The 23554-nt window shown below is 43.7% G+C and overlaps 1 protein-coding gene across 1 annotated transcript; it reads left to right on the top strand.

Moving 5' to 3' along the window:
- Window positions 1–1318: 1318 nt before the first annotated feature.
- On the top strand, window positions 1319–22012 carry tbx4 (T-box transcription factor 4). The gene is made up of 8 exons (XM_069722749.1): window positions 1319–1462; window positions 1771–1865; window positions 10836–10955; window positions 14281–14428; window positions 20353–20505; window positions 20727–20815; window positions 21035–21270; window positions 21357–22012. Exons 1-8 carry the CDS (start codon window positions 1319–1321, stop codon window positions 22010–22012), a joined length of 1641 nt encoding a protein of 546 aa, XP_069578850.1.
- The last annotated feature ends 1542 nt before the right edge of the window (window positions 22013–23554 follow it).

Genomic DNA, 23554 nt, shown 5'->3' with positions numbered 1-23554 from the left:
ATGGGCCGAGGTTCACACGAGACGATCATTGGAGGATTACGTGACCTTCAATAGATAGAAAAATGTTTGCCCCATTGCATGATGGGAAAAATCAAGGGGTGAAAGAGTGTTTGACCTTTTGGCCTGATATGGGCCAAACTAATGAAGAATAACTGAATATTTAATGAAATCATTTTATCTCACCATTAAACAGTTTAAGCCTAAATAGTAAATTTGTATTGTGTTTATGTGTAAAATTGCTGAAATCTGAATGATGATTTTATATTGTTTGAATCTCTGAGTACTTGACTGATGTATCAGGAAACAGCAGTATTTGAAGCTTGTTCCTCAGTCACACCATCTGAACATTTTCACTGTATTTTTCCTCTTCAGTCAGTTTTTCTACATCCAATAACAAACCACTCAATATGACTCGGCTCAAGTTAGCGAGTTATTTTCCAACTTAAGTGACCAACAACAGCAACTGGTGCGTCCGTGGACCCGAGTCCAATCCAAACAAATGTCGCGGTTCTTCGTAGAGGAGCGAACTGCTGATCCCAGAAATAAATTATTTACCAGCTTTTTATGTCTACTTTTGACATTCAGACATTTTTGTATTCTTCTGGTTGGTTATGCAATTCAAGGTTTTTAACATACTGCAACTAAATATCAAATATTAGAGATTTCTTTTTACATTTCATAGCCTTTTGAAAATGTATGAGATTATGGCTGCAACACCAACATTTTATCTTTGCAGCACTTACATTTACATTAAACAGAGGCTGTGATGTGACTGTTTGCTGCACGCATGTATCAAAATAAAAAAAATAAAAATTTTTAAAAGAGGCAGCAGAATCAGTCAGGAGGGAAATGTAATAAGACAACAGTCAATTTAGCGGAGCTTTAATTTGAGTTTAAGATAACTATATTTTGGGAGATATTACATACAAAGTAGTTCCGAGTTAAATCTGCAGATCCAGAGAGGAAATAGATCTGAAAAGATTATTAAATAACATCAATAAATAAAAAAAATGAAGAAAAAAAAAATGCAGAGATTGCTGGTAAAATGAAATTAGATGAAGGTTTGACTGCAGTCTCAGTTCATAGCAGTCTGACACCAGCAGCACCTCACAGTCACTGGAAAAGACACACATACAGCAGTCTCCTGATGGCAGCAGGTATATTCGGTCTGGGAACGGTCTGACTGTCGACTCCAGAGTCAACCTTATATCTGAAAAGTGTCACATGCCAGCTTGGCGGCACGGCGGCCGCCTCGCTCTGCTTTCACTGATCCACACTGAGGAGCCTGACAGCTGAGTATGTTTCTAATCCTGCAGAGATGCTGCAGGAGAAGGTTTCAGCTGTGACGGATGAACGCATGAGCCGGGTCCAGAGCGGCGGGGAAACGGATCTGCTTCCAGACCAGTCACGACCGGACCTGTCCACGGCTCCCAGCGCCCCCAGCTCCAGTGAGCCTGAGCAGGTACAGCAGGCCGGCCGCGGCTGCAGTTTGTACACTGTTCAATCACGCAGGGCTTTTACACAGCAAACACCTTATTAAATGGGATGATGTTTGAATTAAAAATCTAGGCCCAAAGTTTAAAGTGCAGTCAGTACAAACAGCTTTTCATGAATTGTATATCACAATTTTTTTTGAATGCTTTGTTAATAAAAACTGGGGTGGATTTCATAATCTAACACATAATGTGTTCGTGTGCAAATATTTTAACCTTCCTTTGTATTTGATGGTTTGAATTGTGTTGAGAATAACGGTGCTTTTGGTGCTTTCAGAACATCGAGAACATTAAAGTGGTTCTTCATGAGAGGGAGCTGTGGAAGAAGTTCCATGAGGCCGGCACTGAGATGATCATCACTAAAGCAGGGAGGTCAGTAACGCTACAAACACTCCTTCCACCAATCACAGAGCGGCCCGGACCTGAAGCTGGGAAAATCATCCGTTATTTTCAGGTTCAAAATGGATCAGTGCTCTTATTATTAATTTAAACATTGTCTCCAATGCACCACCAATAATTCATGTTTTGCAAGTTAAGAGAAATTGAATTAATTTTTTTATCATTAAGGATCCTGTATTATAGCTTTTTTTTTTTTTTTTTTACTTTTAATGTATTAAAATGTAAGGAGCGTGTTAATGTTGCTGCGGGTCAAAGTAGAGCTCAGTTGAAGTCTTTTAAGTGTTGTAGACTCAACCCGGTATCACGGCAAAGCGTGAAATAGACACGCCAGTCCACTACAGGAAAACGTGAAATAGCCACGCTGTGTGCTGTCTTGGTGGGAAAGTTACACATTTTCCTGTAGTTGGCGAAAATAAAACCTACTGCATGTGTAGAGCCACGTGATTTAGAGGAAAATGAAACGTATAGCTAAAACACGTGGTTGGGGTTAGAAAACCGAAAATATGACACTTTCACGCTTTCAAAATGTGTAACTTTCACGCCTAGACAGCCCAAAGCAAGGCTACTTCATTTTTTGCTGTAGTGGACTATTTCACGCTTTGCCGTGAGACTGGTTTGGGTGAGTAGTTTATTTTTTTAATAACCTGTCATTTTGTAATTTGACATAATGTTTTGTGTGAAAAACTTTCACATGTTAATAGTAATTATAGCCAGATTAATGTAGTGGAGTGAAAAGTACAATGAATGACATGAAATGGAGTTGAAGAAGAAGTACAGAACAAGAAATTGTTACTGTGACCTTCTCCAACAGTTGGTGATGAATCAGCAGGTCTGTGCTGCATTACAGCATTAATACGAGAGTTTATGAATCATAACCGGCGATGTAGTGGCTTAAATAAGTCTCTCCTGAAAGAAAACAGTTTCGCTGGGTTCTCACCAAGATGTCAACAGAAACTTGGAAAATGTTGCGTATGTTTTTAGTCACGTAATATATTAAAAGCTCCTCGCATTCTCCGGCACAAAAAATGCCCGGTTTGTGGAAAATTGCAGAAAAAGTGATATTGAAGTGATGGATTCATGACACATAATGAGTATCATGCCTTTGTGCGAGCATCTGTTTAGGCAGCTAATAGAAACATATAGCGGTTCTAAGTTGGTGTTTCAGGAAGAGACAGAAAGTTCCTGCCGCAGTGACGACATAATTGAAAACACAAATGACTGCTCGGCTTGTTGGATTTAATGCGACCTGAGGATTAGATAGTGAGGCCTTTGGACATTAACCAGAGAATGAGTACACTCTCAAATCAACCTCCGCCTCTCATTCCTCATGTTTTTTTTCCTGTAAAAAATGTAAAAGGTCACCACATTTTTTCCTTAATGCCGCATAAGCAGCGGAGATGGGTTTTCCCTTGTCCAGCTGATAAAGTGGGCTCTGAATCCTTAAAGCCCTTTGAAGGGCTGTGCAGCTGTGCAGGGGAACCTGCCCGGGTTTTACCTGCAGTCAGCCTGCAGCAGACATGCTGTAGACCACTGGAAAAGTGCTTCCATCCTTCAGGAGCAACAGCTTTGAAAATGAAATCAACACCCGACTGAATTATTCAAGCATGTTATGAATAGTGCATGTAGAGCTGCTCGCTGTGTCATCAGGCCAGACGATATGTGGTTATTGTAGAAAAGAGCATGTTGTAGTCGACCGGTCAAACACCATTATGTTTTATCTGAGATGAGACGAGGAAATGCATCAAATACTGAGAAGCCGGCCCAGATGTGTGATTTCTGAAACACAGTATCTGCTTGATTGACATCACCAGCACCACAGTGACAGATTCGTCTAATCAGAGGCAGATCATTTAATTTGATAAGTTTCAAACCCGTGCAGACAAACATGAGGAATATAACCCAGAGATCTTTGAAACCAAGCTATGAAATGCAATATGACAATAAACAAGCTTCAGTTCTGCCTGATAAGAAGTCAAATATATGGGAAACAAACACGAGCCATAGTCTTCAGTTTGACTTAAAACAGGACGGAGAGTCTGCAGCCTCGGAGCAGAAGGCCTGTTTAGCTCACACGTTAATGCTTTATATTCATGCCAATGTTTTCCATCCTATCTTAGCGTGCTAACATTTGCTAATCAGCACTGAATACAACGTACAGTCTTTTCTTTTTCTTTTTCACATATTTACTTTAACAGTTTATCTCTTATAAAAGGAGCCGTCCCAACTCAAAATGCACCAGTTTAAACTGAACTTTTTAACAATGGAAACCAGCTACTGGTATTAAATAAATCAAAGCAAGTCACTGATTTGCTGTGTTTGGATTACATTATTAATCAGGTAACGTGACAGAGTAGAACATCTCTCTTCTCAAAATTCTAATTCCTTCTTTAGCAGCTGATGATAAAATCCATTTCCACTCCGGACGATGATGACAGGATCGTCTGCAGCTTTGAACGACTCTATTCTTACAAGATTAAATCAATACATCCAGAAGCGTTGCCGCAGGGTGGGATCAGTGTTGAAATGTTTTCTAACGAACTGCAGCAGTGTGATGATTTCTATACAACCGAGCAACAACAATACCAAAAAAAAGAGCTGTTCTGTTGTTGTGCATTCAGAGCATGTGTGCTATGTGGATTTACTTTGTCCTTATTAATGCTAGAAGTCTCTCAACTTTATTTTTCAAAGGCAGCTAAGTGAGAGATGAATACAAAAACATTAAGATATGTCAGATTTTAAGTTATGCCATGTTCACACATCATATCAGCACATTAATAACAGGAGCTGAAACAGGTGCGAGCCACAGACGTATCAGTTTATATTTTGTTTTTTAAATTTTTTCCAAACACAAGCATTTTTTCTGCGAGTGAAAATGATGAAATGAGCATTTGGACATTTTTACAGTGTTTATATTTCCCCTCCATCTCATAAAATAAATGGAAATCTGAATTCATACAACAACGGATCTTTAATTCTTTTTTTCAGGATGTCATAGATACACTGTAGGTTCATTATGCGCCCTATTTTATTGTCTCACTGTGTTTTAACCCTTTTTTTCTGCATAACACAAAACATAGGCAGTTTATATATCTATATGTATATATATATATATATATATAGAGAGAGAGAGAGAGAGATATATATATATGTGTAGACAGCAGAGAGAGCTGCTTCCACCCTGGACTTAACTCTGTATGTCTGACCAGTGTTCACTTCAATCCAGATCACATCACCAGCTCCATTATTGAGACATGGGATTGGAATAACACTTCTGAAGTCAGATTGAAAAGTAAGATCATTTTGTGATCCTTTAACAAAACTGGGTCAGGCTTCTTCTTTAAAGCTCATGTTTTGGCTTCATCTGAGACTCTGTGTAAAGAGACAGGAGACATGGGGAGGGAGAGAGGCATAATATGCAGCTGGATGCGCTTCCACCACTGGGCTACCGAGGTTCCCCAGACTCTCTGGAGATTAATGACAGAGCAGATTTTTTCTTTTTAAGATTGTGTAATTTCAATCATTTATAGTCACTGCATTACAAGAACAGCTGATGAGGATTTAAGAGTGAAAACTCCACTGCAATTACAAATAAACTGGAAAGCTAAAATAAAAGTGAACTAGAATTTGTTTCTATCCTCCTCCTGATCTTGGCTTTAAATTGATCTCCCAGACACGTGGCTGTGAATCACACCTGCAGATAACATGTTGAATTCCTCTGTAGAGCAGATCAATGTGAGAACACACCATGGCTGTAAAATCAGACCTCGAAGCAGAGAGGAAACAGAAAATAAAGAGGGAGGGAGGTGATGCAGGGGGAGAGGCACATGTGTGATAGAAGATGGTGAGTGTCCATGCTGCTCTGTATGGAACTGAAAGGTCAAAGGTCATGAGCGAATACAAAGTAGAGCCGTGATGCGAGCAGGAAGCCTGCGAGCGTGAAGGCTGAAACGGACTTCTCATGTCAAAATGTCAAAATGCTATCATCTGAAACATTTTGCAGAAAATTTAGAACGTGTTTTCTGACAACTGCAAAAGTATTCAGATAGAAAGATTATTTAAAAAAACACAACATTAAAAGTCCTATCAAACAGGCTTCTAACAGACTGGAACCGATGAGCACCAACAAATCCGTGATGATAAATGAGGTGATCTTTCTTTCACATAATAAAACTATTAGAACAGAGCTGAAATCTTCCAGACCAAGCAAAATCAAGATTTGGCAGTTTTAAAAAAGGAGTATTTGTGGAGTACAAGTGCACAGTTAAATTTTATGTTTTGTCAAAACAGATTAATAAAGCTAATAATACCATTGCAGATGATTGGACCAAATTTTTCAATTTACTGAAAGTGTCGAAAAAGAAAAAGAGAAAAGAGGTGCCATGACGCTATATATATATATATATATATATATATATCAACCCAGTATCACGGCAAAGCATGAAATAGACACATCGGTCCACTACAGCGAAACGTGAGATAGCTACGCTTTGTGCTGTCTGGGCGTGAAAGTTACACATTTTCCCGTAGTGGCCAAAAATGAAACTACTGACGTGTGAGTTACAGGAAAATGAAAGTTTTAGCTAAAACACATCGCGGTTGGGGTTAGAAAATAAGCACATGGTCGGGGTTAGGAAACAATAAACAACTCAAGAAAAATGTTGTCCCCTCCTGGATTCGAACTTCCTCATCCTGCAGTCTGTGACCGATGCCACCAAGCTGGCCGTCCTTCCTCCTAATACCGGCCGAAAATGTCCTTCGTACTTGGTCTCAAAACCTCTGTTGCGGGATCCTGGTCACATGACATTTACGTGCGCCTAAGTTTCACGCTTTCAAAATGTGTAACTTTCACGCCTACACAGCCCAAAGTGTGGCTATCTCACGTTTTGCTGTAGTGGACTTTCACTAAATATACACACATTTATATCTGGCTGAAAGAAGTTTGAACATGTGAGGTTGGTGAGTGTAGAGGTGGCAGAGGAAGAAGGACAGATGCAGGACACCCGGGGGGCCCACACGTCCCCAACACTCTAAGATGAAACCGGTCCGGTCCGGTCCGGTTCGGCAGCACCTAGCCGAGCCTGGACGACTTGTTATGGTGAGCGTGGTAATCCTCCCTCTTCAAAGCAGCTCTTCCCTCACTCTCCCTCTTTGTACACAGCCCGTCAAGAGAGCAGCGGCGGGTTGATAAGAGGAACCCGGCGCCCACACTGGGCCCGAGTCTACTAGGTCTACTAGCGCTTCATCATCCCCCCCCCACACACACACACACACACTCCCCCCCCCCCACACCCCACCCCACCCTCAGCACTTCTTTTGATCTTGCCGTGGTACTGGAGATTCCCAGAGAGGGAATGGATCACTGCAGGGCCTAAACATGTGGGATTGTTAAGAGAAACAGCTGGCTGGGCACAGAAACACACACACACACACACACACACACACACACACACACACACACACACACACACACACACACACACACACACACACACACACACACACACACACACACACACACACCCTGACACTGATATCATACACACACTCGGCCACTTCCATTTCTCATGCTCCTCTTAAACTCTCCCACTTAGTCACACCACCGTGTGTGTGTGTGTGTGTGTGTGTGTGTGTGTGTGTGTGTGTGTGTGTGTGTGTGTGTGTGTGTGTGTGTGTGTGTGTGTGTGTGTGTGTGTGTGTGTGTGTGTGTGTGTGTGTGTGTGTGTGTGTGTGTGTGTGTGCCTCCCGGACAAGCACAGGTCCTGAGCTGCATGTGTTTTAATACATGCGTCATGTGTGGAACACTAAGTCAGACCATGTTTCATCTCATGTATGTGCAGCAGGATTGCAGATACACAGAGACAGTAAAGGTATTCATGTATGGATTTAACTTCATCATCTATAATCATCTCATTCCTCTCACTCATTGATTGAGCTTCTAATTTTCCAAAGAACAAGAAGTTCAGTTCATGTTATAAGTCTCTCACTATTTTTACTGGAGTGATTTTTTTTTATTCAAATCTCAAACGCCTGTTAATGTTCAGTCCCCAAACCAACCAGCACTTTAGAGTGATCAGTAGTTCTTAATGATTCGATTCACTGAAAATTAATTTTCAACAATTGAGTTATGAAGTCATTTTTAAGCAAATGTAAATTCCCTGAAACCAGCTTCTCCAATAAGATGACTAAAAATAAATAAATAATATATAAACTCAATATTTGTACCTTCTTTTTTAAACTGCTGTTCACATTGAACTCCTCTTCAGCTTTCAAAGTTTTCGTTTAAATATTTGCGTCTCCAATGAAGATCTGCACCTGCTGCGACTCATGAATATGTTAATATGTATTTTATTCCATCCTCTCTGACATTTTATACACAGAACAATGAACTGATAATGATGCTGTTTGCAGTTCTCCTGTGATGGAATATTATGACCAGATCAGACGTAATCTTTTAATTACTTGACACATTAAAAAAAAAAAAATGGAAGAAATTTGATGAAACACAGTTTACAACAAATGAACTCAGATTTTGACGTGGGGTTCCGCTACGTGGGCGGGGCCACTTGTTGGGCGGAGCCAATCGTGATGTATTGGTTCAAATAAGGATACAATATAGTATAGTGCAGTCAGGTAGGCGGATATCGAAGGCCTCAGTGTCCTTCAGACAAAATAGTCTAGATAAATAGTCTATAATATAATCTTAATGTTAATCTTAATTGAGATAAATAAACTCCATAATTATAAAATCATGATGAAAACATTCACCGTACAGTGTTACGGTTTTATTACTTTATCTGTGTAGTAAAACTAAAGTCGGAATGTATTCAAAAATGTTTAAACCCCAGATATGCTTTTTAAACTCACGTAAAAAAGCTTCACCTGTTGGAATTGTGGGTAAAAATCTGTTATTTTGTATTTTTGTATATTATGATCAGTTTTACAAAATATGTTTTATTTTATTCAAAAAAGTAACTGAATGATAAAATAAATGTCTTAAAGGTTCTGGTTCATCGCTGAAAAAATGACATGTGTTTTCAAAGTGTAAACTTTTGGAGAAATATAAATTAGTTGGAAATAAATTGTGTAAAATTTTGAAGTGTACTCCTTTAATCTTGGAACCAAAATCATATTTTAATATGAAAATATTTCAATGTTTAATATTTTAATATGTCTGCCAATAAGTACTTCTGAAAGTTACCACATGAAGCTTTCCTGGTAGAACTCTTGACTCTGGTTCAAATTATTTTATTAATTTCTTGTGAAGACAAACTGATTAACTCTAGTGATTAATACCGTACTTGTGTTTACTTTCGTCATCGTGTTCATTGTGGTGCCGGGTCGGGTCGCTCTGTACATCGTGGATGCCGTGCGGTTCTGTTGGGCTGTTGACGGGTCGGGCCTCCCATGTTTCTGCCGGTGGAATCGGCGACGGTGCCACTGAGTCCACGTGGACAGACGTGCAGAGGTGTGAAAGGAGGCCATCTGTGATTGAGCCTTAAAAAAAGACCAATCTGTACCCTGTTTGTACAATTTGATGCAGTTTTAGCATTTTTGAACTCTGATTTTGAAAAGTGTCGAATAAGTTATGTTGATGTTGATGGTTTGTGTTGGACTGTGTGAGTTTTAGCCCTCCGGCGGGGCAGAGTCATTTCCACAGCTGAAGGACAGCAGCAGAGTCCTCCATTAGGTGGTTATGACCATCTCATAGAAATGGGAGGACCACATGTTGACACAGGCCTCCATCTGCTGCTCTGTGGTGTGAGTGGAGCCAGAGATGAGCACAGGTCTGTTTTGAATGTTCCTCGAAGATTAAGCCGTCTTTCAGTGAGGATGATAGCGGGACTGATCTCTCCTCCTGATTGGATTTGAAGCCTGGGAGAGAGATTTAAATTACCTGCCCTCAATCCCCCTCCACTCCCGCTGCCTTACGTGACGGAGTATTTACAGTAACATGATCGGCACTGTGAGCCTTTGAAGAAGGGCATTCGCACCAATCTGACCAGCGAGCATGAAGATCGTGGTTTCGATGCTTCGCCGTCCCCCCTGAAAAGCATGCGCGGCTGTCACGCGTCATCCGGTGTTTGAATGCGTTGCCACGGCAGCAGCCGCAGATACACTGCAGGCCTTTTTGACCGTAGCCTCTTAAGCAACGACGAGCCGGCTGTCTAAACTGTTGTCCGACCCGGGTTGCCATTAAAAACCACTTAGGGCTTTATAAGGGGGCGCCGAGCCCTTTGCGAAATTTGCTTCGACGCAGATGGGATGAAAATGTTTTGGGTTTCCCAGAAGAGGTCAGGAAAGGTAGCTCCCTTCATCTGTTTTATAGCCTCGACTGCTATATTAGCATATTCGGTCTTTTAGTGCCGAGGCATTTAAAAGATGAAAGATGGAGAGTGTTCCCATACTTTTTATGGCGTCTCACGAGTATGAGAAGATTTCAGTGCCCTCCCGAATAAATGCCTGCAAAGGAGACAAATCATTACCAGGCCGGGACACGTGAGATCTCAGCGATAAGAAGAGGTTTGTCCGACGGTTATCTGGGCAGACGGAGGTTTCCTCCACTTCATGTTTGACTGAGGTTTATTTCAGGTTTTGGAGACGGCAGCTTCTCACCCAGCTCACATCTCAGTCCCGTGACCTTCATGGCACCATGAAGAACATCGCAGAGCTGCAGGCGTTGACATTGAACCAGCTGATCCTCTTCACTGTGACGACACACTCGTCCTGCACATGCAAGGAGTTATTAAACAGCCTTAAGATGTTTTCTTATCATGAAGTGATACAAGTTTAGAGGACATCCTTCTTCCTAATCACTGGTTCAGAATAAGATTGACAGACGACTCTCAAAGATGAACTGATCTGAGGTCGGTTCTTCGGGGAATATTTCCGATTGTTCAAGAGTAAACGAGAACACTGACGGTTTTCCTCGACCCTCTTCGACAGGCGGATGTTCCCCAGCTACAAGGTGAAGGTGACCGGGATGAACCCCAAAACCAAATACATCCTGCTGATCGACGTCGTTCCAGCTGACGACCACCGCTACAAGTTCTGTGACAACAAGTGGTGAGTTCGCAGGGACACGAGAGCAGCAGGTTCAAATCAGCTGTATGGTTTTCAATCATAACCCTATTTTATATATCACTATTACTTCATTGAAATTTTCTAATGTTTTGGCAAAAGTAAATATCATTTCTACCCATCATATTTATTGTCAAAAATTATGAAGAAATAACTAAGGCATGCTGGGGAAAATGCTAATACGGCAACAATGCTGCACAGTAATGCAGGAGTTGAATGATGCATCAACACAACGTGAACAAACACCGAAATATTCCGCCGCCAAAGAATATTTCTGAACACAAACTGTAGTTTAACTCAGAAAATAAACGGACAGTTGTGAAAGAAAAGCTACAAAAGTCACCGACATTGAAAGAGTTAAAAAATATGAATTATTTTTATGATAAGTTGAATTTGTCAGCAATAACATACAATAAACTCAGATTTGACTGTTTCAGTATTAGAATGATCAGTAGTATGTTACATTTCATTTTTCATTTAGCTGATGCTTTCATCCAAAGCGACTTACAACACACCGACGGTTCACCATCGGGAGCACTTTCAGGATTCAGTGTCTTGCTCAAGGACACTTAGGCATGTGGACAGGAGGAGCTGGGATTGAACCAGCAACCTTCTGATTAGTGTTCAACCCTCTCTACCGTCTGAGCTGCAGCCTCCCTGTGGTGGCTAATGTTAGCTAACGTGATTAATCTTTAGACAGACCTGTACTCGTGCTGCTGTTCGGATTCATTAGTGTACACACAAAAAACACAATTATTGTTTAGTTACGAGAACAAAGGTGAACATACATGAGCTGTGTGATAAAAATGCTTTTAAAGAAAGCGACGCAACAGAATCAGGGGAAATGAAGAGAACCTGCAGTTTTTATTTAAAGTTATGAAAACAATGAAAAATGACATGGAAGGACAACAAAGGTACAAACATAAAATGAATGAAATAAATGTTCTGTATATCTGACCCACAACTTTGTGGGCTCAGCCTGATCCAGCATCATGATTTTTGTCCTCTGGTCATCTTCTGCATCATCAGATGTTTAATTCATAAACAAAGTTGGAGAAAATCTCTGACTCTCCGAGCCAGGAGCGTAACCAGAGCTGTGACGTTCGTATGTTTTGTGAATGTTCTCCTGTCGTGTCAGAAAAGAATTTAAATACTCTGTAGATTGTCCAACGTCTGCTAAGAGCTGCTGCTGTTCTACGACAATCACAGGTCGGTCGGACATTTAGACTAAATTTGGTCGATCTCGCTTTAGACCGACGCGATCTACGTACAATCTGACTGACAAATATCCTCAGAAATTTCTGAATCCAATTCTTCTTCAGCTTCAGCTCCAGAATGGATTCAAATGAAAAGCTGTGTGGTGATCGTGGACTCATGGAGGGTTTGGATCTGACCCCTGTGTGAACCTGGTGGTGCTTCTCAGCCTTTATTGCCAGACAAAAACATCAATATCGCAAACTCTACAACATGCTTTAAACTCTGGACCAGGGTTGCAGCAGTATCCCAGTATCACGGTACACAGTGGTATTAAAATACATGGTTATCATACTGTGCACAAGTGCTTATTACTGGTATCAAAAAATAAAATGCTACGAACGGAGACGCTCACCTGCACATTGCGACTACTTTCCTGCTCGGCTACCTGTCAGACTCAGCAGTGGGTGAGAAAACGAAACTGATAATGTCACCATGCGCACCCTGAAAAAAGGATTAAAAACAACGTGGGATAACTTTGGACATCTTAAAAATAAACATGAGGTTGTCCTCGAGGACGGATTCCCAGCTAGCATGAAAATGTGGACGCAGAGTTTCTCCAAAGGAGGAAACTCCTCAAACATCCCTTCCGAGATTTTAAATAATCATTTAGAGCTTCTAACGGCACTTCAAACTATTTAACTGGTGATGATAATAATAATAATAATAATAACAATTAAATACCATGATATCTTCTAAAAAAGTTATCATATGGTGAAAAATCACGCTGTTGCAACCCTAAACTGGATGTTAAGATGGGAGACCAATAAGAAAGCCAGAGCTCTGCTCCAAACGATCCTTCCCTGAACCGGGTCGTCTTACCGTCGTGTCTCCGACTGGAAGCACCGCTGCACTCCTGTGGGCCGCATCAGATGGAGGGACCAACAAGCTGTGTATTAGTTCAGGTTGGAGGACTCCGGTACGTCTCCTCTGATCGGCACCGACTCTGAACACATCCCATGAACACGGCTGGATTACCAGCAGCTTCACTGCATGTCGGTGTGTTGGTGCTTTCGTTAAATGCAGATTAGTCGAGCATGCACTATTCTGCTTTATTACATACAGTAAGGTAGAAATGTAACATGGCAGCCGTCTGTACAGGGACCGTGTCAAAGTCTTGTTTAACGATTTTCATGATTTCAGTTCATTCTGTGTGACATAAGGACACAACTTTCCCATTTTTGCTCTTCAGTTCCTGAACAGGTGTTTTCAGCCACAGCCTGTAAACAGGTTCAAACCGCCTCACAGGTTTTTGGCTCCCTTCGACTCCATGAGAGGGATGGAGCGTCATTATGTGTACATGCTGCTTCAGTCATGCCTGTACTGCATAAATAATATCCTCCTCAGATAACAATCATACCCTCTTTTCACCAAAGATGCACAGCATTTACTAAAGTCCTCCGAAATCCACATTTAATCCCAAAAGAAGCAAAAAAATCACACCTGTCACACAAAATCACAGTAAAACTAATCTTCCCAAGTATTTTCTCATCGACTGTTTATTTGACTTGTTTCAGAGATTGTAAAAGAGCAGAATATGAGGCTGATGTGATAGTTAACTGTTACATCAGATCATCGTCGGCAGCAGCTCCTTCCTGCAGGGCACCGACAAAATGCACGAAGGGAAAAGAAAAAAGCCTGTGATCCCCAGCTGACCCTGTATCTGCAGGCGACGACATCGCAGTCCTCCATCCATCAGTGCGACATGAGAGCTGGCGCTGCCTTCCCACCGAGGCTGCAACAAGAATGTAAAATCTCCAGCACACCAGTCACTTTGCAGCCATTTGTTTCTGATCTGGTGGCTCGGCCTGCAGTCGCTGGGTTCTGGTGTTCCTCAGCGACACCTGAGAGTCACCTAATTTGCAGTGATGTTTTAGCAGAGAGCAGCGCGTCTCAGTCTGAGGGATTTTAGACTGTGAGGGTTGAAAGCAGTGGCTGCATTATGGTGAAGGAGGCCGGCATATTCTCTGAAACACTAAGAACATACATCGCTCAATTTTGAATCTTTTTTCCCGTCTCAGTTTGCTTCCTCACGTCTCCCTCCGTCTGTTTTCAGGATGGTGGCTGGGAAGGCGGAGCCAGCGATGCCAGGCAGACTCTACGTGCACCCTGATTCGCCGGCCACAGGAGCTCACTGGATGAGACAGCTGGTGTCGTTTCAGAAGCTGAAGCTGACAAACAATCACCTGGACCCTTTCGGACATGTGAGTAACCTGCAGGCAACATTAGATCTTTAAAGAAAGGGTTCTACTAACGGCATCATCGTGCTTCTGGTTCCGATGGATTCATCTATAAAACAGTGCTCCCACGAATTTGCAAATCAAACGTTGAACCGTCTGAAATGATGAACTGGAACGAGTTGCTGCATCCACAAGTTCTCTGCAATACATGTGGTGACTTTTATCCACCATAGGATTCATGAACGAAAGGAAATCACTGTGGTAGAAACAATAAAGTAACATTTTCCTAAACGTTATCAACATGAAGTCCAACGGTTTAAAAAAAACAACAACTGTTCACAGTCAAGAAACAGACTAAAGTCCTATCCAAGATGAAATTAGTTGAAAGTTTAATGTGAATTCTACGTGTTAATGATATATTATAAGAGTTCACACAGCAGCCTACTGAATACCAGAGAGCTGAAGCACATCATCAGGTTTGTATCAGGCTGCAGTTTAACATCTAACACCCTGATATCCTGCTGAAATCTACACACTTGAGAGATCTCTGTTGTGACAGAAATCTCAGCCAACGTCACAAACATTGCAGCGAGAAGTAACCGTGTGTGAAACATTCATCCGATGTGGAGTATCTGGCCGATAGATCTGCGAGCATTATGAGCAGATGATGAGGCTGTCTTTCTCAGGCGGGATCCCGATAGGAGGCTGCAAGATGGTGAAGGAGTGAAGACGAGGGAGAGAACGGAGGGGAAGGAAGAGGAGGGAGGTGAAGAGTGTGACTGTGGCAGCGCTCCCCAGGGGGACTCTGGGATAGCTTGTCTGAAGCCATCCCATCAATGGGCGGGCTCATTAGGTTCATAACCTCTCAGATCAGTGGCGGGGCCTGCTGTCAGATTGAGTTGAGTGCCTGGCCAGTGATAAGGGCGAGTAATGAGGACAGAGCGAGGTAGAGGCTAGCCGGACCCCGATGACGCCCGGACCAGGAGGTGTGCAGCGTCTCATTCTCTGCTAATTATGTGTAAAAGTTACTCTTTTTTAGGTCCTGTGTGTTCATCACAAACAAACACAGACATGTTCCCAGTGTGGGAATTCATGAGATGACGTAACTTCAAATGCAAGTCTGTGACCTGATTAGAGGATTTAAAGGGTGACGGCGTCTCCATGTTTAAAATGTGTTGTGTGCATAGTCCACGCTATCATTCAGTCACTCTCCTCCATACTGCACGTAATCCCACACCCACCGACATCCTGCCTGACAGCGGACCTGCTCAGCATCACCAGTACGGGCTACCTGCTTTTATTCTGATAGCAAACAGATGGTAGCAGTGGTTTCATTGCAAAGAGCAGCCATCATTACTGCTGTCCTACCACTGAGCCTTCACGCACTATCACCATCTAGCCCGGTACACCAGGGGATGATGTCCACACTGGACACCATGACGTCTGCCAACATGTAGAAGGACAAAATAGAGTTTCAACTGACAAGCAACCACAGTCAGCGTTTGAACTACCCAACCTGAACGCTGCCATGTTTCTACCGTAACTACCATCTTTCACTGACATAAAGCTGGTCGCCATGTAAGGAGAACGATTTTTAAAACGTTGTCATCGGTTGTAATCTGCGGTTTTACAGATTTGTCCGAGACTGACGTTCGTATCCGGAGGAGTTTTGCAAATAAAAAAATAATCCCCCAGGACTCTGCTGTCAGGACTCGTCGCAAGCACGTATCAGTCAAAGCTAGTAACCACGACGTCTGCGTGGTTTTATATCTGTGGAGATGAAAGCAGATGCTGTCTTTAGCTCCTCGGTGATCAGAGGAAGGCTTCCCTGATCACTACATTCAGACAGTCACCCAGGAGTCTCCAGTATCACCCTCAGACAGCAGCCAGACAGCCGAGCAGACAAAGGTCAACAGAGAGCCTCCGGTGAACCAGCCAATAGCTTATCTCTGTCTCCAGCCTGCTCGGCAACAGGAGCATGTGAGCGAGGGGCTCAACCTGCGCCCGGCTCCCCGTGCCCTCCCCAACCTTTGCCTCTCTTCGGGAGCCCCCCGGAGGAGAAGGCTCCTCAGGAGAGTGTCTGGCAAATGAGGAGGGGAGCCGAGGTGCAGAGCTTGACGCTGATCGGCCCTGACAGAGCTGGACTAGTGATGACCCTGCGCTGCTGATGCTGATGCTTCGCTGGGCACCGATCCAACCTGCAGCCACCCAACAACCTAAACACCGGGCACGCTCAGCACACGCCGCCCTGCTACACGGATACACAGCTCTCTGATGACACGTCCGGTGTGATGGAGACGAACGCTCCAGAACAAGTGTTCCCGGGTTTAATTGATTCGAACACCTGTGTGCTCGAAACGTTCAGTTTCAACGTGGAATTCAGCAGGAAATGTGCAGAACTGTAACAGGCATGACGCTACATGTTCGCTAACAGTGTTATGACAGATGAGTCTGACGTGAGGCTTACATGTTTATTGATTTCATACATTTCAGGACTGTTATTCCTGGACACTGGGAGACGTGAATATTACACAGCCTGAAATGTACTCTAATTTTCATCGTTTAAAATTTACAGCAGAAATTAATGTACAGCACAAATCTGGGAACAAGAAATGAAATGTTACAAAGACATTTTTTTTTTTTTTTTTACTTAAGCCTGTAGTGCGGAACTTTTGTCGCCCCCTTGTGTCAGTGACAGTAGCTAAATTACAAACCACACCACAGACTGTTTCTAAAAGAGCTCGTATCTTCAGGTCTGTAAAATGGTTCCGATGCAGAAGTGTCTTCAGCTGCAATACCAGCGAGTGCCACTAGAGGTCGGCTCCAAAAAGCCTCCGGCTCCATAGACTCCCATTCAACTTCTCTCATCAAATCCAAAGTGAATAAAATGTGTCCATCAGTTCTCTCGGTGTTGTTAGCTAAAGTCACTCCTTCTTATTAGTTTTCTGGAGGTCCATCTGAAAATAATCCCTCATTCATTAGAAAAGAAGATTCAAGAAGACCTGTTTTTGGGGGCGTGTCTGTTTGATTGACAGGCCTGTGGTGCAGTCAGGTTACAGCTATCGGTGGGCGGGACGTAGTATCGTCAGGTTTCCAATCAGATCGGTCAAATCCACCGCTGGCTCCTCCCCCAGCTCGTCCAAATATGGTCACTTCCTGCTCCAAACCAACGATGACATCACTACAGATTGATGGTTGCTTCTGCTATTAACTCCACCATAGTGTAATTTATGAATTACATATTTATGAACCGTTTTACTGTAACGTTAGAACGTTACAGTAAAACGGTTCATAAATTGCTTTGAACGTCACAAACTGCCACAAAATCACTGGATTCGGCATCACAGTAGGATCCACTCGGTCTGATAACATTTGGAAAGTTTAGATGAAACCGCTCGATTGAATCATTTTGTCCCGTTCACGTTAGCTTAGGGCTAAACTGGAGGTTAGCCAAAGTCTCTGCTGCGCGTTCTTTGCCTACAGAGCATGCCCAGTATGCTCCGTCTGTCTCACCAGACACCACATTTAAAGTGAGATACAGATTTATGTGGTGGCAACAGGCTCACTCAGCATTGTGTGAATTCATTTGGCTTGAATATAGCGAATATTTATTTATATGTAAAAGTCCCATAGGTTTGATATTATCATATGATTAATTATTATGCACTAGCACTACGGACATTTTCATTGCAAACGTTTGCGATGTCAAATGGGGAAAAGAACAGGTGTAATTAATACAATTAATGAGGTCTTCCCTCCATTGAGGTGTTTCAAAGCCCTGCTGTTATGCACACTGAGTCACCGCTGGTGTTATTGATTCCACCTGGGCCTCACCTACCAGTTAATACTGAATACTGAATACTAATGCTTGGTTTTAGAGTGAGCTGTTAATGGATGCTACTTTCACACAGTGAGGAAATGAAGGAGCTGCTCTCAGCTGCAGAACCATTGGACGCAGGTGAAACCGGTTCGTGGACGTCTGTTGGCGCCAGTCACGCATCACTTCCTGTCAGTACAAATAAAGAAGTGCATTCATTTGTCATACAGTGACGGCAGAGACAGCCCATAGTATACAGTACACACTGTTCTGTGTACGAAACTGGGACACACTTGAGATCCGTTGGGAAGAGACAGTGTCGCACACTGGACGGACCACCCACGGCATTAAAGACACAGCTGCAAGCGATACAGTAATTATGGGTGTTTCAGTGGGCCAATTAGAAAGCATCGACAATAACGCTGCCTATTGTCACTGCTTGCTCATTATCTTAAGCTTAAGCATAGGTTATGGGTGAGCTTAACTCGTGGCCATTATGAATTTTACTAGCAGCAGCTGTGTTTTCCATTGAGTGACACCTCGTTCCCTCTGCAGAGTCCCTGAAGAAAGTGCAGTTATAAATGCAGCTTTAAACTGCAGATGTGGTCCACGAGCACGTGCCATGATTTTTACACGGTGCATCTATTTACCTCCTGGGAGTTCTGTTTCTGATCCGACATGAGCTGCTTTAAATCCTGGTTTATTAAGTTAAGTCATATTTTATATAACACATTTATAAACATGAAGAGATGAGCAAAGTACTGCAAAACACAAGCGACAGAATTCAAACAGGTCAACAGGACAGTTAAGGAATGAAACAATACCAAGTGAAAAACACTGCACATGATTTATAGTCATAAAAAAAGCTGCTGATAGTAGTAAAAGAAGTAAGATGATACGTAGAATTCAAACTGATGAGGAAATTACTGTGAGAACATGTACGTTTTCAGCCTAGTTTGCGAAATCTGTAGTGAAGTTGACGAGCTGATCTGGAGGGGGAGGCTGGAGACGGCAGACACGGTGGCCTGATGGTCCAATCTGGGTCTGAAGGAACCACTGAGAACTGCTGGGCCAAAGACCTGATGGAGCGATGATGGGTGAAGGGTTGCAGCCAAGCAGCAACCATCAGTGATGTCATCATCCATCAGTGATGTCATCGTTGGTTTGTGAACATTATGAATCCTCCAGTTCAGATTCTGTCCGTCACCGTCTTGTTAGTTCGGAGCGGTTCGGAGCAGGAAGTGACCATATTTGGACGAGCTGGGGGAGGAGCCAGAGATGGATCTGACCGATCTGATTGGAAACCTGACGATGCTACGTCCCGCCCACCGATAGCTGTAACTTGACTGCACCACAGGCCTGTCAATCAAACAGACACGCCCCCAAAAACAGGTCTTCTTGAATCTTCTTTTCTAATGAATGAGGGATTATTTTCAGATGGACCTCCAGAAAACTAAGAAGAAGGAGTGACTTTAGCTAACAACACCGAGATAACTGATGGACACATTTTATTCACTTTGGATTTGATGAGAGAAGTTGAATGGGAGTCTATGGAGCCGGAGGCTTTTTGGAGCCGACCTCTAGTGGCGCTTGCTGGTATTGCAGCTGAAGACACTTCTGCATCGGAAACATTTTACAGACCTGAAGCCACGAACTCTTTTATATCCAGTCTGGTTGCAACAGGTCCAACAGACAAGCTGGGGCTGCTCCATTTAAGCACTTGTACACAAACTAAAAGAATGTTTGATTCATTTTAAACTGAGCAGGTATGTAAGGATGCCAGAATAAGAGAAACGTGTCCAGCTGCGACATTCTATAACTCTCGGACCTAATGAACAAGGGGCCAGTTAGAAACACAGCCCTGCTGTTAGATGGAAACACTGGCTGGATACTATGGACATGCAGGAACTCTATCAGGAGGAGTGCCAGGGCACATCATGCACTCGCTACAGCAGATTTTCTTATTGTCTTGAGTATTTTTCTGTACATTTACTCTTTAAAAGTGCAGCTGCCTTCTGGTGAAAAACATGGAATAGTTGAGATCATTTATTCATTGCCCATGTACCATTTCACTGTAGCTGTGCTTGATGAGGTTGAAATGAAACTTGTCGCCTGCTCTTCCCGTTACCAGATCATCTTGAACTCGATGCACAAGTACCAGCCGCGACTCCACATCGTCAAAGCAGACGAAAACAACGCCTTCGGGTCCAAGAACACAGCCTACTGCACGCATGTCTTTCATGAGACGGCCTTCATCTCCGTAACCTCCTATCAAAACCACAAGGTACATCAGCTGCATCAACAGTCACACTACAGATATAGAAAAAGTAGGATTATACTCACTTAGTGTTTCTGAGTAGCCTGTGTTGAGGTAAATGCTGTTTAACCAAGTGTTTAAAGGCTGTTTTTAGTGATAGATTGATTGAATGTAACTACAGCATCAGGCAGCGGTTCTTCACCTATTTTTATTCCAAACAGATCTTTAATCAAACGTAATTTTCCCAGATCACCCAGCTGAAGATAGAAAACAATCCATTTGCCAAAGGATTTCGAGGCAGTGAGGAAGGAGATCTGCGCGTTTCGAGACTACAGGGGTATGTTTACATGAGAAGGACCCAGGAAAGTAAAACCGATCTCGTAGAACCATTTAGCACACTGAAAGACTCGTAAACCTGACGTATTGTATATAGATTAGATCTTCAGAAGGTTTCTTTGTGTCTGGACATAAAACCCGCGTCGCCTCTTTGACAGACTGTGTTCGGGGAAGTGTGTGCATGGAAACTGACTCTGTCCTGTTGCTGCTGCTCGTGCAGGAAAGAATATCCAGTCATTTCAAAGAACATGGTGCGGCAGCGGCTCATTTCTTCACACGGTCACCTCGCGGGGAAACTCGGAGCAGGCGTTCTTACGGGGCACCCTCCGGTCCTGTCCTCCTATCAGTATGAGACGGGGGTTCCTCTGTCCAGCGTGGACTCCCAGGATCCCATCTCCAACCACTTCCCTCCGAGCAGAGACACCAACCTTCTGTACCACTGCTTCAAACACAGAGGTATGTTCCCGTTTACTGTTCGGCAGTCAGATCGTACCAAATACGACAGGAAGTGCTCTTTTGCAGTGACCTGTATCACTTCCCAGATAACGCCCGGCACTTGGAGCTCGGATGTAAGCGGCCGTATCTGGAGACGTCGCCTGCGGTCTCAGAGGAGCACTACTTCCGTCCACCTTCCTCCTACGAGTCACCCTTGCTGTCTCATCCGTACTGCACCGAGGCGATCACGTCCAGAGAGGCTTGTATGTACGGCAGTATGGAAACAGAGTCTGGATCCGGGGCGGCGGACGCAGACGACCTCACCAGCTCTCCTTCGATGAACTGCAACATGTGGGCCACGATGCAGCCGTACCCCCGCTACAGCGTGGAGGGCGTCCCGTACCAGCCCTTCACCGCTCACTTCACCAACTCCGCCACGGCCGCCCCCGTGGCGCCGCACCCCACGTCGTCCATGGTGTCGCGACCGCAGGCCGACATGGGGGTTTACAGCTCAGCTGCGGTCCAGCGAGGTCTGTCCGTCGTCCCGTCCTCGTCGTCCTCCTCATCGTGCTCTCCAGCTGCTCCGGGATCCAGAGACAGATCGGGCCACCCCCCTCTGTACCACAAGAAGCCCGGGTCACCGCTCCGGCCTCACAGAGATCTCTCAACCTATTCCACGCAAGGCACCATCTCCATCCGGGATCCGTCCTACCAGTACCAAATGGGGCTGAGCAGCGCAGGAAGTCACTGGACTGACAGCTAAGTTTGTTCCAACGTGCACGTCTGAAGCTATTCAAGGTTTCCAAAATCTCACAGTGGGCTGCCAACGCCCGGCAACGGTACCTGAATCATTACTCCATACAACACTGAGTGTGGCGGCCGGGGACGGACCTCCTCTCTACTTACGCTGATATGTAGCATATGTACTATAAGCCTGAGATCAGATCCAGTAGGGTGGTTTCCTCACACTCTCATGCCAATCATGGGTTTGACTTGAAGTTCATCAGGCTTAAGGGCGTAAGAAGTGTTAACCTGAAGTAACAATGAGGAAGACGAGGAGCAGGAGGACGAAGAATAACAGATAAGGGAAAACGATCAGCTGCAGTGCTTCCTCTGAGGGCCGTGCAGCTCCATTTAGATACACGACTGCTTTCCAGGGACAACAGAGCACTGACGCTTTTATCTGTTCACGCAGAAGGACGAGTCTGACAATAGTCCACATTAGAGTCCGTGAAGCCCATGAAAATACCCCGAAACGCATCTCTGAATACCTCCTGACTTCGTCACCCCTCTTCATCCCCGATCCCCGGTGCTCTGCTCCCTGACCAACATGTGCATCGCAAAAAAGGGAACCCAAATATGCAATATTGTTTAGTGTTCATAAATGGTTCAGTAACTTTCATACAGACAGCTGTGTGTTTGCAACACGGCTCATCTGAACGCTGCTATTTACTACTATTGTGGTTTATATAATCAGCGCTCCCTTCTCCAACCGGTGCAGAGCTCAGCGCCTCACTGTGGGGAGCGAAGGGTTCAGTGCAGGGACACCAAACATCAAAACTGTGTGTGTTATGAACTCACATAAAGACCTCTCCGTGTGCTGTGAGGTGACTCAAATAAACACATTTTTGGTGTGTTGGTGAGTATTTCAGGCTGCTGGATGGTTTATGTAGAAGTGACTCATAAAGAGAAGAAAAAATAGCGGCCATATTTGTGCTAACGGTAACATGTGAAGGATCGTTGCTTCGGATTTTTTTCATGGGATTTGCAGACAATAAGAAACATGTCGATAAATCGAGTCCTGAAATGGAACAGGATGAGTTTGATGTTAAAGCCAAGCTCCTTAGAGTCCTGATTATTCACATGCCAAAATGAGATTCACTACATTTTGATAAATGATAAAAGTGCATTAAGAAAGTGAGATTGAGCATATTAGCTAGAATAGAGTTCAATTTTATTCATCGTGCACAGATATCCAATAAGCTATCTCAGACCGTCTTTCCCTGCGCTGGATGTACAGAGCAGCTCCACCAGGTGAACGCTGCTCCACACGACCACCTATCATCACAGCCCTCGTATGCACAGCAGCTCTTATCCTGATACTTTCCACAGGTCGGGAGCCTGTTGCGTGACTCTAGCACGCATCTGAAGGAAACATCATGTTGTGAGTGTGAGACTGAGCCACGTCGTCAAAGCTTGGCTCCACCGTCCGGACTCCAAACAACAATCTGGTGAAACGGGACAGCAAAGAACTCTCAGGCAGAACCAGATGGGAGCTTAAAGAACTGTTGTTAAGCCATGGTGA

The sequence above is a fragment of the Brachyistius frenatus genome, unplaced genomic scaffold (assembly GCF_029030835.1).
Source record: "Brachyistius frenatus isolate BFR_SWC_R1_liver_20210118 unplaced genomic scaffold, ASM2903083v1 Contig_303, whole genome shotgun sequence".
NCBI lineage: Eukaryota > Metazoa > Chordata > Actinopteri > Embiotocidae > Brachyistius > Brachyistius frenatus.
This window is presented reverse-complemented; position numbering and strand designations above follow the sequence as displayed.